Source organism: Rhodamnia argentea, chromosome 7, assembly GCF_020921035.1.
Source record: "Rhodamnia argentea isolate NSW1041297 chromosome 7, ASM2092103v1, whole genome shotgun sequence".
Classification (NCBI taxonomy): Eukaryota; Viridiplantae; Streptophyta; class Magnoliopsida; order Myrtales; family Myrtaceae; genus Rhodamnia; species Rhodamnia argentea.
In genome coordinates, this window is record NC_063156.1 from 8857725 (window position 1) to 8873885 (window position 16161).

General features: G+C 38.7%; 3 protein-coding genes across 6 annotated transcripts in view; all 3 read left to right on the top strand.

Annotated features, from left to right (window-relative positions):
• The window catches only part of LOC115730993 (probable inactive histone-lysine N-methyltransferase SUVR2), a 58311-nt gene that overhangs the window by 25185 nt on the left and 16965 nt on the right, over window positions 1-16161 (top strand). The gene's annotated exons all lie outside the window — the stretch shown is intronic.
• LOC115726773 (disease resistance protein L6-like) overlaps window positions 9693-16161 on the top strand; it is a 40546-nt gene continuing 34077 nt past the window's right edge. The window contains exon 1 of the mRNA XM_048282585.1: window positions 9693-9999. The gene's annotated coding sequence lies outside the window, so the exon portion shown is untranslated. The remainder of the gene's footprint in view (window positions 10000-16161) is intronic.
• LOC115726777 (disease resistance protein L6-like) overlaps window positions 11571-16161 on the top strand; it is a 46517-nt gene continuing 41926 nt past the window's right edge. The window contains exons 1-2 of the mRNA XM_048281954.1: window positions 11571-12027; window positions 12720-13001. Of these exons, the coding sequence (XP_048137911.1) occupies window positions 11812-12027; window positions 12720-13001 (498 nt within the window). The 5' untranslated portion in view covers window positions 11571-11811. The remainder of the gene's footprint in view (window positions 12028-12719; window positions 13002-16161) is intronic.

Genomic DNA, 16161 nt, shown 5'->3' on the forward strand with positions numbered 1-16161 from the left:
TAGTCAATTGTGATAATTCCACTAGAAAGAAGTTGTCTTACAGTATCATGTCTTCGACGTATATGTCGAGACTTACCGTTATACATGACATTCCTTGCCCTTCCTATTGCCGCTTGACTATCACAATGTATACACACGGCTGGCACTGGTTTAGGCCAATTAGGAATATTTTCCAGAAAGTTCAAGCCACTCGCTTCTTCACCGCTTTATCCAAAGCTATAAATTCTGATTCCATAGTTGATCTAGCAATACAAGTTTGTTTGGATGATTTCCATGACATCGTTGCCCTACCAAGTGTGAATACATATCCACTTGTCAATTTTGTGTCTTTAGTGCCGGTTATCCAATTTGCATCACAGTATCCCTCAAGTACCATTTGGATACTCTGTATAATGCAAAGCATAATCTTGAGTATGCTTCAAGTAGCCCAATACACGCTTCATAGCTTTCCAATGATTTTCATTTGGACTAATTGTAAATCGGCTTAGCTTGCTTACCGCGCAAGCTATGTCCGGTCTAGTACAGTTCATGACATACATTAAACCGCCTAGTATACTTGCATACTCATTTTGGGCCTTGCTCTCACCGGTATTCTTTGAAAGATGTAGATTAATATCTATCGGAGTCTTTACGGGTACGATGTCTAGATTCTTGCACTTTTCAAGAATATTTTTTATATAGTGAGACTGTGATAGTGCTAATCCTTCGGATGTTTTGAGAATTTTAATTCCTAAAACAACATCTGCAACCCCCATGTCTTTCATATCAAATTTGCTTGTGAGCATGCGTTTGGTCGTCTTGACGACCTCACTATCACTGCCCATTATAAGCATGTCGTCTACATAGAGACATAAAATGACAAAGATATTATGAGTGTTCTTAACATATACACATTTATCGCACTCATTAATCTTGAAACCATTCGACAACATAACTTGGTCGAATTTAGCATGCCATTGTTTTGGTGCTTGTTTCAAGCCATATAGTGACTTGATAAGCCGACATACCTTATTCTCTTGTCCCGAAACAATGAACCCTTCAGGTTCTTGTATATATATTTCTTCTTCCGGATCCCCATTTAGAAAAGCTGTTTTGACATCCATTTGATGAATTTCAAGTCTATATAAGGCTGATATAGCAATTAACATACGTATAGATGTAATTCTCGTGACAGTGAATAAGTGTCAAAATAATCCAAACCTTCACGTTGTGCGTAACCTTTACGACAAGCCCAGCCTTATACTTATCAATAGTACCATCTACTTTCATTTTCCTCTTAAATATCCACTTACATTGTAATGGTTTATTGCCAGGAGGAAGGTCAACCAATTCCCAAGTATGGTTTGACAAGATGGATTCAACTTCACTATTGATAGCTTCTTTCCGAGCGAGGCTTCCGGAGATGTCCCGACTTCCTTATATGTCCGAGGTTCATTCTCTAACAAATATGTCGAAACTCGGGTCCAAAAGACGTAGAAGTCCTTTGCCTTTTACTACGTCTAGGTTCATCCTCCATTGGATCACTTCTAGATGTAGTATCTCGAGACCTCTTATTATTTTCAATTGGCTCATATACTATGTTATATGGAAATATATTTTCAAAGAACGAAGCGTCTCTTGATTCAATGATCGTATTAACATGTATATCGGGATCTCTCGATTTATGAACAAGAAAACGATATGCATTGCTATTTTGAGCATATCCGATAAAAATACAATCAACAGTCTTTGGTCCTATTTTAACCTTTTTAGGCTTAGGAACCGCAACCTTAGCCAAACACCCCCACACTTTAAGATAATTCAGGTTAGGCATTCTGCCTTTCCATTTCTCATAGGGAGTTTGTTTTGTCTTTTTGTGGGGTACTCTATTTAAAATAAGATTTGCTGTCAAGACAGACTTCCCCCACAAATTCTGCGGTAAAACAGAGCTGTTTAACAATGCATTCATTGTTTCCTTTAATGATCGATTCTTTCTTTCCGCCACACCATTCGATTACGGTGTATAAGGGGCGGTAGTTTGGTGAACGATACCGAACTCAGTACAAATTTCCTCAAAAGGAAATTCATATTCACCTCCTCTATCACTTCTTAACACTTTTATTTTCTTATTCAACGATTTTCAACTCGGATTTATAAGTTCTAAAAGCATTCACAGCTTCATCCTTACTACTAAGTAGATAGATATAGCAATATCTCGAACAGTCATCTATGAACGTGATAAAGTATTTCTTACCGCCTCTAGAAGGTATTGCTTTCATATCACAAATATCTGTGTGTATTAAATCTAAAGGTTTTGTAACTCTATTATCTACGTAATGGAAATGAGGCTTAGAAAACTTAGATTCAACACATACTTGGCATTTTTCACTTGGACAATCAAACTTCGGCAATAGTCCCATACTAATTAATTTCTTTATCGACTTATAGTTAACGTGTCCTAGTCTAGCATGCCAAATATTAGGAGACTCCAACACATAAATAGAAGCGACTTTATTCATATCATCTTTGGTTACAACGGTCATTACATTCAACTTGAACAAACCATCACTCGGATAACCCTTTCCTACATACATCTCATTTTTGGAGAGTACAAACTTATCGGATACAAAAATCAACTTGAAGCCATTCTTACTAAGGAGAGATCCGGACACTAAATTCTTGCGAACATTTGGCACATGCAGAACATTATTTAGTGTCACAATCTTTCCAGATGTCATCTTCAGAGCAATCTTTCCGACATCTTCAACCTTAGAGGTTGATGAATTACCCATATAGAGTTTTTCATCACCCCCCACAGTTGTGTAGGACGAGAACATCGATCTGTTCGCACGTATATGACGAGTTGCTCCAGTATCAATCCACCACTCCTTGGGGTTTCCCACCATATTACACTCGGATATCATAGCAGTCAGATTGATATCGTCAACACCATTGGAAATCTCTTCCACCACATTTGCCTGAGTTTTCTGTCTTTTCTTGGCTCTGCAATCTTTGGCTCGATGTCCAGGCTTTCCACAGTTAAAGCATTTGCCAACAAACTTTTTCGGACCTTGGGTGAATCCCTCTCCAGACTTGGTAGGCATTTTCCTCTTCTTGTTGGGATTCGATCTTTCTTCGACAACATTGGCCCTTGAGACCTCCAGATTTTTTCCAACTTTCTTCTCGGAAGATCTATTATCTTCCTCTATCCTCAACCGAACAATCAAGTCTTCAAGTGACAATTCCTTTCTCTTGTGTTTGAGATAATTTTTGAAATCTCTCCAAGACGGTGGCAGGTTTTTCAATGAAGGCAGCCACTTGAAATGACTCACTTAGAGTCATTCCTTCAAGATGAATATCATGCATAATCACTTGAAGCTCTTGAACCCGACTTAATACGGTCTTTGAATCAACCATCTTGAAGTCCAGAAATTTACCGACAATGAATTTCTTCAGTCCGGCATCTTCGGTTTTATATTTCTTGTCCGGACTATCCCATAACTCCTTAGCCGTTTTTAGTGGACTATAGACGTTATAGAGTGTATTATCCGGACCGTTGAGGACATAATTGCGACACAGGAAATCAAAATGCTTCCATGCGTCTATCGCAGCAAACCTTTCCTTGTCTACCTCTCCTTCATCCAACTTAGGAGCATCCTCATTGAGGAACCTTGCCAAGTTCAATGTCGTAAGATAGAACAACATTTTTTGTTGCCATCTCTTGAAATCTATACCATTGAACTTTTCTGGCTTTTCTCCGTGATTCGGAATAGGATTGACCGGAGTCGAAGTCGAAGCCATTTCTATTATACAACAAATCACAGAATGATAATTATAAAACACAAACGAGTGCCGACAAAATAAACAAGCAACAGTCTCGGCACAAAACAGAAAAATAATACCGTGATTATGTTAGTTGCTCGGCAAGAATTGAACTAAGTGACAATGGACTATTAATATGTTAAGTGCACGAGAACAGAGATTCACCGGAACGAAAATCAATCTAATGAGGAATTATACGTTGAAGACAAAATGAGAAACAAATAGATTGATATTGAACGATGCAATAGAATTTTCGACAAAACATATGTGCACTAATTCTGATTCAGAACTTCCATGATATAGTAATGGAGGACAGAATATTTTCAACAAAAAATATCATACAACAGGCTTTGCACACGACACAATAACGGTTGAACAGAATACTTTCACTAAAAATATTATACGAACTAAGCACAATGATCATGAATGAACGAAAACAAAATTTGTCTTAAGATTGTTGTCTGCCATGTTCGTATATATATATATCGAAAGTACAATACAAAATGAACATACAAAATCGAAATTACTAACCTGATTCAAAAGCAAACGCAGCAATCAGAATATTGATCCAAGCCCAACGAATTCGCTGTGTCCTTAAGACAAATTTGTCCCCTCAATTTGGTACCCGAGGACGTCGGACAATTGTCTCCCGGGATAGAACGGATCGCGTCCCTTTGAATCGGCACTTATTCAAAGGGCTCCGGCGAACTTAACTTTGTGGAACAGGAGCGCACGGAATGGGAAATGAGGGTGCAGATTTCGGGAAAATGAAGTTACTTTTAAAAATGAAAGCGCTTCGAAGACTATTTATATTGAAAGTTTGAGAAAAAAACGAAGAGGCACGAAGCTTGGGTCCGGATGATGGTTAACATAACCGAATATAACTTCTTCTTGAACGGACATAACTCTTCAAAAGAATTTCCGAACGAACGCATCTGTTCGTTTCGGGACGAATGTCCAACGGTTGTGTTATGTGTCTATTCAGTAAAATAAACAAATGGGCAAATAAAAAATTAAATGGAATAAGAGAACCCAGGCCCGGGCCCGGGCCCGAACCGAACCGAGCCGGCGGCGCGCGCGCGGGCCGAAGTCCATTTGTGTAGGTCCTCCCTCCTCCACAAAAGTGGGGTGCCCCTTGGGGCCCAAACCCATTTGTGAGGTTCCACTTAATAAACCCATCTCCCATCTACCTTTCATCCTATGTGGGACTCCCACATTTCCTTCTCATTCACCCTTAGAGGGATAAAATCCCCAACATATTAATGGTCCCATCTCAATCTTTTTGTTCTTTCTTTCTTTAGTAGTTTGTATTCGTGTACATCACAATTCTCATGAGATGAATAGAACGGTAATCAAATGCATGAAGTTTGGTGCACATTACTCTTGTTAAAAAAAGAGAGACGTTGGAAATGTACGGCCCATATGAGATTCACATGATTAGATCTCCTTAACCAATACTTAACGAGCACTAGTCAATCACATTGAATAAGAAAGTCATTCCAGTTTTGATAGACTAGTTAGACGACATGCGAGAGTCGAGAGGAACTGTGATGAGTTTATTACTCAAGATAAAAATCTAATTCCAAAATAAATCTCTCCCGAAACTAGGCTTCTCCATGCCACACCATGCTTATTTCATAGTTATCATGCCTCCGTCCCGGTCACTTCATTATCCCTCCTCGAATTAATTATAATTAACCAATCACAAATAATTAAATCCGAAGAAAGAAGTTGCACACTTTCAACCAAGTTTTAATTTATCAATTTAGTACTCCACAAAACCCTCAAAAAGAACCTAGCCCCCAAACAGTCTAAAAAAGGAGAGGGAGGGAGAGATCTAACTCAAACTCAAACTCTCTCCTCTTCTCTTCTCTCCCTCTTATTTTCACACCCTTTCTTTTTCAACCTCTATTGAGGGGGGAGTTTCTGTTAGATCTCTTCCTTTTTAGATTGCTTTGATTTTCTATTTCCTTTTCTTACTTTCCTTCTGTTTGGGAGATGTTCTCTTTCTATTTAGTCTAGATCTAAAGCTTCTATCTCCCATTCTAGTCTAGATTTGGGTTTTTTGAGTGTATGTGGTTGGGATTTAGCTTTTCTCGGATTTCGTTGGTGAACAAGTCAAGTTTCAAAAGAGATCAAAAGAGCTTCGTGAAGATTTCGCTCTTCTAGATGTCGGATCTACGCTCATTTAACCTTTTTACTCCGCTCGGTGATGATGCTAGGGATGCCGATGCTAGGCGAGCAAAGCCGTAGCAATAAATGGATATCTTATTGTGTGCTCATTATTAAAGACGGATTCGGTGGTTAGCCGTTGATTTTGGTGTGAAGAAAATCATAGATATGCTCTTTGAGCTTGTGATCTATAATTTTGTTTCGACGATTTCTCTTATTTTTCGGAGCTTGTTTTGGTTTGAAGTTTTTCGGGATTTGTCTTGATTTGCGGTTGAATCGCATTGATCCTCTCTTGTATTTCGAGGAAGTGTATGAAGTGTTATTTTGATATAAAAAGATTTGGTACTCCACAAATTTAATACGTTTTTAATTCAAAATATTGATGCCGCACATTTCGAAATGCAGTTCACACCTATGGAATCATTAAGTTTGTAATTATAAATGGCTGAAACGTATGAATTTTAAAAGTAGGTTAAAGACCGCCATTTTATGGACAATCAGACTACCTATTAAAGTTCGACCAAAAAAAAAAGGACTACCTATTAAAGCAAATAACTACTACATCTTATCATTAGTTACGAAGTTTTTGTATTTATTGAGTATAACGTCATTTTCAATCTGCTAAATAAGATATTACATTTAATTTTCATGGGACCCACACGAGACCCACGTGATATTAAGATTGTGGTGCACTGGGGCTCATTATGACCTCGATGCATCCGATAATATCCGTTGCAGGCAATACACTATGTCATCGAAGCCCGTGAGCATCACTTTTTCGATAACTTTCGAGTCGACTAATTAAATAACCATGCTTCCACATTTCGGTGTACCTCATAGCTCGGCGTGAAGCCAAAGAGCTTTGTGTCTCGAATGTGTCCGAGGATCGACAACAGCAAGTGACAAAATAGAGTGGAAAGCATCTTTTTTTGAAGTCTCTCGATGCAAGTCTGACCGAAATGGTGCCGTTTCCTCTTGTTCAATCAGTCGAAATAGGATAACGATTAATCAAGTTCAACTGGTTACAGATAAATTAATCGAGTTCGATAGTACTCTTTTATTAGCGATGTTGACCGGATCTACTCAACAAAAGTCGGTCGACCAATTAGTAATATAGCTCGGGATTCAATAATAATTTCAAAAAGCCATGCTGTTGTGCAAAAGAAATCATATTTTGTAGGCAGAAAAACCATACCAATCACATTTATAGATGCCAAAAAAAATTTTGCGGTATGTTAGTGGAACTTGTGATCATGGAATTTTTTACTCTTATACCGACAATTTTAGTTTGGTTGGGTACATAAATAGTGATTGAGCTGGTGATGTCGAGACTCGAAAGAGTATTTTTGGAAACATTTTCTTTTTCGTACCAGGAGTGATTTTTTGGTCATCGAAAAAAAAACAAGTCGTTGAACTCTTGACAACTGAAGCAGAATACTTAGCGTTAGCTTCGGCGACATGTCATGTGGCTTCACAAGATGCTATGTGAATTGATGCATGAATAGACATGTCCTACCAAAATATGGACAATAATAAATAGGCTATGGCTTTATCTAAGAATCATGTTTTTCATGGCAAGAGCAAACACATTGACATCAAGTGATCTATATTCGTGAGCAAGTAAAAAGATGAAATTGCACATATTTTGACTAAACCATTGATGGCGGATTCGTTCGAAAAATTATAGATGATGCTTGGTGTTGTTGATTTCCAAAATCAATTTTGAGTGAGGCTATTGGAATAATACAAAATTGATTATTGGGCACATCAGTTGCTGGATGAGAAGATTGCAAGCGTTAAAGAGAGGCATGAAGACTTTAAGTGGCTACATTTTCCTAAACAGATTAAGTTGTTTTGGTGTTTAGTATTAATGATTTGTGGTTGTTATGTTTTCTTCGTTTAATTCTCAATTCTTTTTGTAAGATCCAATTCATAAATAAAGGAATGTAATCATGAGTTGTAAATCAAGCCAAAGCGCAAAGCCACATACCGCATTCTCAGTAAGAAGCTCTCCCTCCACTTTCTATTGTGCTCTTTTCCCTAGTTTCCAAGGTTTTAAATTATTCTTCTGGTTCCAACAACCTAATACCCGCCGGCGTTTCGAGGACGGAGAAGCGGCAATGCAGTCGTCACCCTTTGACACATTTGCAACGATGTGTGACTCCCCGAGTTGAAGTTGAACACTGCAAAAATGATGGAAGATCATCGGCATTAAAAAAACAGAAACTTGAGATTGATTTTGTTGGCCACTAAAGCTCGAGATTGATTAAACTTATAAGTGATAGAGAGTAAAATGGTCGGAGCAAATTGCTTAAAAATTATAATAAAACCCGAAGCAAAAATAAATTGGACTTACTAGAATCGAAACACACTGTAAAAACCTTTCATTACCGAAAAACAAAAGCAAAAGAAAAATCTAAAATTTGTAAAAGCAATTTCGGTAACATGTTTTCTAGGGGGGATGATATTGATCAGAATTTGGGTAAGGCCATTAATATGTGCTTCTGTTTTTGCGTGTCTTGGAACTCTATGGCTGTTTTCTCCTTTCTTAGGGAGCTTCTGGAAATTGGGTATTCTGCTTCTAATTCTCGATTGAAATTAAAACTGATGAAAACAGAGCAACTTTGATTTGGAAACAGAGGAATTAGTAAGCACGTATTGATGTGTACTTCCTAATTGGTTCCGGCTTTCTTTCATTGCAGTACAAATTTGGGTCCACATTTATATGTTTGGGGGATTGCTTTTGCTTTGCTTGCTTTTTGGTGTTTTCACATTTGTTGTTGCTTTGATTAACTCCGATAATGAAATGCTCAAAAGACGAGAACTTTGTGCGGGCTGTGTCGAGTTGGGTGTGTGTCTGTCTTTTTCAACAACTGGCATTGTTGCTCGATGGCCTTTATTGACGTGGGAAAAGTTGGTAAAGGGGACGTGGATTGAAATCTAAAGTGATGAAAAACAGAGCAAACTTTGATTGAAAACAGAGGAATCACTAAGCACGTATTTTTTGGGTGTTGCTTATCTTGGATTGCGGAATGGCAAAAGACGATCCCTTTGTGCTTGATTAATTCCCATTAATGAACTGCTCAAAAGATAGCAACTTTGTGGGGGCTGAGTCACAAATTTAATAAGTTATTAATTTGAATTTCAAATGTGGATGGCAACACAGTCTACAAGTGTGGAACCATCGATTTTTGAATTTATAATTGGACGACAACAAATGTATACCCAATAAAACTAAGTTTAAACGTCTCCATTTTATTTTATAGAGAGCTAGACTACAAATTAAAGCAAACAACTACCACTACATCTGCTTCTTGTTAATGGAACAAATTTTGCAATTATTAAGTATAACATCATTTTCTTTGAGCAAAATCGCGACCCGTTTGCGTGCAAATTCGCGGCGCACGACCAAGGAAAAAGAAGCTACTTCTTAGTCAGTCCACCATGTCAATTTTAGCCAACGTCTCCGATGTGGACTCTTCTTGTTTAGATGGTTTATCCAGCAATCTACGCCGTTGAATCAGTACATCCTCGGTCAGTCTTAATCATGAACTCCAATTGCCACTAGTGGGTCGGGGAGCACGTTGACCGAGTCTTCTCCACAAAAGTCGCTCAACCAATTTCGGATGTTGTTCGGGATTCAAAAATTATTTGAAAAGCCACGTTGATTTGCAAAAAAAAAAAAAAAAGAAAAAAAAAAAAAATCATATAATCCGCCGATTGATAAGTTTTTGTCGTTGGCCCATGTGCGTTACATCCAGGAGCATCTGCACAAATTTTTGCTCTCTTATATTTCTTTATTAGCAGAAAAAGCAAGTCTAAGTCAAGTCAAGAAGCACCTTCCGCGTTATGCTGCTAGTTCTCCTTTCCGATCACCATCCGTCGCAGCAGTTCGATTTAGCGTGAAGAGTCTTGAATCGTTGGACGGCAAGAGCGAAGCATCGTTCAAGCACGCCGAACAGAGTGTTTTGTGAATCTCTGGAGATCACAGCAGTGGGTGGATTGTGTTGTCTGAGCATTCCTCAGGTAATCCATGACTCGCTCTATTTTCTTCTGATGACTTCCGGATCGAGCTCCGGGAGACGTTTCTGCAATCCCCAGGTCTGGGGTTCCATATTTCTCCTCTCTGTTTCCTGCTTTCTTTTGAGGCTCTGTTCCCATCAATCTCTTTTACCGCCTTCTTAGGTGAATTTTGAACGCCGAGCCAAGAAGATCCGATATGGTGGGCGTCTTCCTCAATTTCTTTTACTGGCTTTGTAGCATCTGCTCCACCAATTCTCTCGAGATGGAAAGAGAAGAACCCACTCCTTCAGCAGAAGATCCGCTATACAGGGCGTCTTCCTCATTGACCTCTCCTAGTGCAGGTGACTATGAAGGCGGAACCAAAAAGCCAAAAGGAGACAATTACGAAGTGTTCTTGAGCTTTAGAGGGAAAGACACTCGCCAAGGCTTCACCGATTATCTCTACACGAGTCTTGACGATGCAGCAATTCACGTGTTCAGAGACGACAACGAGCTCCGTGTGGGTGAGGAGATTGGTCCGGAGCTTCTCTGCAGTATTACGCAGTCCAAGATCTCAATCCCGATTATCTCAGAGAACTACTCTTCCAGCAAGTGGTGCCTTCGCGAGCTAACTCAGATGTTGAAGTGCAGGAAAAGCGAAGGACAAATAGTGCTGCCCATATTTTACAAAGTGAAACCCTCACAAGTGCGGCGTCTGAGATTGGGAAATGCTATCAATGCACGTGGAGAGAAATTGGACGAAAATATTGTGAAGGAATGGGAGAAAGCACTTGAAGAAGTCAGCACCTTGAAAGGTTGGGAATCCGAGGAAATTGATAATGGGTACGTTATTCTCCACCAACATATTGTTTAATTTGCCACAAGTAGATCTTTTTTTTCAAAACTGATTTAAACTATTTGCCATCCTATACTCAAACTTATATGTTATTTGATAGGCATGAAGCAACACTGGTTAAGATTGTTGTGGGGAAAGTCATCAGCGAATTAAATAGAAATTTTCAGATAACTATTCCCAAAGAGCTGGTTGGAGTTGATGATCGTGTGCAAGAGATTATGAGCATGATAGACGCTAAATTTACAAATACAGTGATTATCGGAATCTGGGGAATGGGCGGCATCGGCAAGACAACTGTAGCAAAGGCCCTCTTCAACAATCTCTCTAGTCATTTCAAACATCGTAGCTTCTTGACAGATATTCGAGAAACAGGTGCACGCAAGGGTATTGAATGCCAGCAAAATCAGCTCATTCGCGATATACTAGGAAGTCGATATGACGTGTCTAATGCCGAGGAGGGAATCGCTGTCATAAGGTCTCGCTTTACAAGTAAGAAAGTCCTCATTGTCCTTGACGATGTGAATGATCGTACTCACTTGAATTATTTGGCCGGAGATAGTAGTTGGTTTGAAGCTGGTAGTATGGTCATCATAACAACTAGAAACAAGGGTATTCTTGAGGAGGCTATGGTAAGCCACATCTACCAACTCAAAGAGTTGGCTTCGGCTCAATCACTGATTTTATTCAGTAGACATGCTTTTCGAAAGGATTCTCTTGAGAGCGGTTATGAAGATATCTCTGCTGATGTTGTATCAACTACTGGGGGGCTGCCCTTAGCTCTTGAAGTTATAGGTTCGTTCTTACATAGAAAGGGAAAAAAAGTATGGAAAGATACATTAAAGCAATTAAAGAAAATGCCTCACGAGAAAGTGCAAGAGAAGTTGAGGATAAGTTAAGATGCATTAAATCGTGAGGGCAAACAGATATTTCTGGATATTGCATGTTTTTTTATTGGATGGCATAAACAAAGTCCGATTTATATGTGGGATGCCTGTGATTTTTTTCCGGCGAAGGAGATTGAACTATTATGTCTTTTGTCCCTAATTAAAATTGACAAAGACGGCAATCTATTGATGCATGATCAATTGAGAGATCTTGGAAGGGAGATTGTTCGTCAAAAAAAAGCCAATGGAGCCTCGAAGCACAGTAGATTATGGAATTATATGGAAGCCGAAGATGTGCTTGACAACAGCAAGGCAAGAGTTTTCTTTTTTTTATCTTAATGAATGAATGTGAGGCCATCTTCTCTTTCTTGTTTGACAGAAAGATTGTTGTCAATCTACACATTTTTTCTTTTCATTCTATAATTAATGAATGTGAGTCCATCTTCTCTTTCTTGTCCGACGGAAAGATTGTTGTCAATCTACACATTTGTTCTTTTCATTCTATGGACTTTCCATTATAATTTATGATTTTTTCCTATGCATTTGCTAATACTTAATTTTTTTCGACCATCGATAAGTTTTATATCAATCCCCTTCCGACATTTATTTGTTAAACATAGGCTATTATGTGATTACAATTATTTCTAAATTGTTCAACCCTTAGTGAGCATCTTATTTAGCAAATATTTAGTTAGCATTGATATAATCATGCGTTAAATATGGTCTATCATGTTACATAAATGTGTTATGGATATTGTATATGTCAAGTATTGACCACCACATGACCATATATATATATATATATATATATATATATTTCTACATGGATCACCTCTTGGTGATATTTAGCACATATTTAGTACATTTACATCATTTATTTGTTTCAATTGCTATGAGATATGTATGTAACCATTACTTAATATAGACGTACAACTCAATGGCATATCTTATGTGATATGATTTATAATTCAAAGCTAACTGTCTGCAATGTTTCCTAATTGCAGGGTACTAGAAAGATTGAAGCCCTTTGTCTTTACAATTCTGATAGGGGAAGAAGTTATACGGCTGAACAATTTAAAGAGCTGGCCAACTTGAGGTTCATTCAAATGGATGGTGTGAATTTCACTGGAGATTTCCAGAACTTGCTTCCTCAATTAAGATGGCTCCAATGGCCGTATTGTCCGTCAGATTTCGCAGCGGCCAACTTTCATCCGAAGAAATTAGTCGTGCTCAATCTATCGTATAGCCACATTTCGGAGAATTGGGGAGGATGGGGTCCACTCAAGGTAAGATATAGAGAAGACATATGTATTGTTGAATATTACATATTGTCGATGGTCCAATTGCACCAAGTTCTCCTTCTTTATTTTGGAATGGTTTTAATGGCCTTCCTCAAATGAAGGACTTTCCTCTATAAATAAGAGGAATTTATAGGCACCTAAATATACTGGGAAGCTTATGCCCTTTAAAATCTTAACCAGTCATGCTTAACATTAAACATACTAATTACCATCTATTAAAATTATAATTACAATATTTGTGCCTACTTTGATTTTTTTTAAATGATTTTTGGTCTTCTCTTTTTTTGTTTTTTCAATTTCTCCCCACGCAAAAAGTATGTCTTTTTTTTTAACGATTCTTGTTGTATGTCTATGTTCATCTTCTTTCATAGTTTCAAGGAGAAACAGAAACTCCGTCACAGTGGCTTGTGTTGTACATAGTATACATACTAAAATTCTAAATTCAATTTTATCTTAGAGAAACAGAAATCATTTATTAATTGCTCTCACTTCTTGCACGCATTAACTAATTATTTATTAATGTTGATTATTGAAATCACCGTATAACACATTCATAAGCTATTAATCTAACAAGAGTTACAAAATTATCCTTCCAGTGACGTTTAAATACTTTCGAACCTAACATTTTTTTTAAATCTTGCACATATAAAACTTAAAAATTGCTTCTCTTTAATTTCATATTATTGAAAGAAAAGTGGCGCCCAGTGAATGACTCTCTCTTCCATTTGAATTTCTCATCTGCTTTTTTCATGATAAAATTTCCTTTATGTCTAATCAACAAAACAAGGCATCGCCATAACTTTTAAAAACCAATTATATTTTTTCCTCTGAAAAAAAAATGTAGTTATCCATAACTAAATGCAGTTAGCATAACATTCTTTTCACAATGGATATGCTTAAAAAATATTTATACAATGGTGTACCCAAATTCTACTGAAAGAAACACTTAAAAGTAAATGAGAAACTGTCAGAGAGTAGCAGAGCATGAATATTTTTGAGGAACTTTCAAAAGTCCATAGGAAAAAAAAATAACACACTAGCAGTGTAAAATCATAAGTTATAGTGGTCCAATCAAAATGAGGTATTCTTTCTTTCTTTCAGGTGGCAACTGAACTCAAAGTTCTCAATCTCACGTGGTGCCACTCTTTAAAAGGAACTCCTGACTTGTCCGCTTTCAAAAGCTTGGAGATTTTGATTCTTGCAAGTTGTAGGAGGCTGGAAGAGATTCATTCTTCTATCGGAGACCTCAAGACCCTCGTCTCCTTGAATGTCCAGGGTTGTTGTGGATTGAAGGAGCTACCGGCTGGAGTAGGTAAAATGGAAAATTTGAGGGAGCTTATCTTAGACCGTACTGCCATACGAGAGATTCCTATTTCGAGAGGTTGTTTGACGAAGCTGGAGAATCTAAGTGCTAGGCGTTGTGAAAAACTTGCTCAACTGCCGGAATCCATGGGCTCTCTTGTGTCGCTAACTCGGCTAGACCTATCATATTCAGGGATTGAAGGATTACCTGGATCAATTGGATCTTTGAAAGAGCTCGAGACTCTTAATGCCTCTGATTGTAAATCGTTGGCCCGCATACCGAGCTCCATAGGACATCTAGCATCTCTTTCTGTCCTTGACCTAAGTGGATGCAGTAAACTTGCTCGACTTCCGGTCTCCATATGCTCCCTCACGTCTTTGATTGAATTGTATTTAGAATGGACAGCAATTGCGGAATTGCCCGAAAGCATTGTGAATATGCAGAATTTGAGGATTTTGGACATTAGTGGGACCCACGTAACAGAATTGCCTCGTGACATTGGAATGTTGGCGAAACTCCAAGAGTTGATAGCTCGGCGATGCAAAAATCTGGAAGGACTACCCAGTATTATAGCCCAACTGACTTCGCTAAAGGAGCTTGACTTAGACGGGTCGGGCATCTCGGGCTTGCCAGAAAGCATTTCTAAGCGCTCTTCTCTCGAACTCCTCTGCTTTCGACAGTGCAAGAAGCTTCAGGAAATACCGGAACTGCCCTGTTACTTGGGAGATCTGTGGCGTCCGTCATTGCCACATCCTTACCAACTGAGCCTTCTCAACAACCTCACTCTTTCTAGATGCAGTCGGCTTGAATGTCTCACAGAGCTTCCGGTTGGACTATCAACACTTTGGGTTACACGTTGCGGAAAATTGAAGGCGTTGACGAATTTGTCAAACTTGAAGCGCTTGTCTGAATTGGTTGTCGAGGAGTGCTTTGAGTTAACAGAAGTCACCGGCTTGGAAGGTTTACAGTCCCTATCCCACTTAGAGGTACGGGAATGCCCTAAGATATGTTGGCTTGGGGCGGTCGAATCCTTGGAGTCATCGAGAGGCTTACACATTGATGAGGCGCTCCCAGATTCTTCCAAGTTAACGAGCGCAAAGGTATCTCGGCCTGAAGGATCGCTACATCTTTCAAATTCAAAGATTCTGCGGGAAACAATCGCTGGAAGTTGCGAAAATTTAGCAGAAATTGAATGCCTTGGTGGATCAAAATCCTCACCGACGTCGGACATCTCTGAGTCCACTTCCGCTGGACAATCTCAAGACCTTTCAGGTTTGGAGTGTGTGAGGGAATCGCATTTTACAAATTGCCTGGATAGATTAATATCGTTGAAAACTTTGAGAATTTGGGGGTGCACATTCCTTGGACAATCATTGGACCTGTCAAATTTAAAGAGTTTGAGGGAATTTTGTGCTACAAATTGCAAGAACCAAGTTGAAATTCGAGGCCTTGATGGATTGAAATCCTTGGTAACTTTGTCAATTTCTGGGTGCATGTCTCTTGGACAATCACTGGACTTGTCAAATTCAAAGAATCTGCGGACGCTCGGAGTTGCAAACCGCGAGAAACTAGTTGAAATTCGAGGCCTTGATATATCGGAATCCTTGAAGGATTTGGATATCTCCGGCTGCACGTCTCTTGGACAATCACTGGACTTGTCAAAGTTAAAGAATCTGCAGACACTCAAAGCTGCAAACTGCAAGAACTAGTTGGAATTCAAGGCCTTGATGTATCGGAATTGTTGAAAGAATTGAGAATTTCTGGGTGCACGTCTCTTGGACAATCACTGGACTTGTCAAATTCAAAAAATCTGCATACACTCGAAGCTGCAAACTGCAAGAA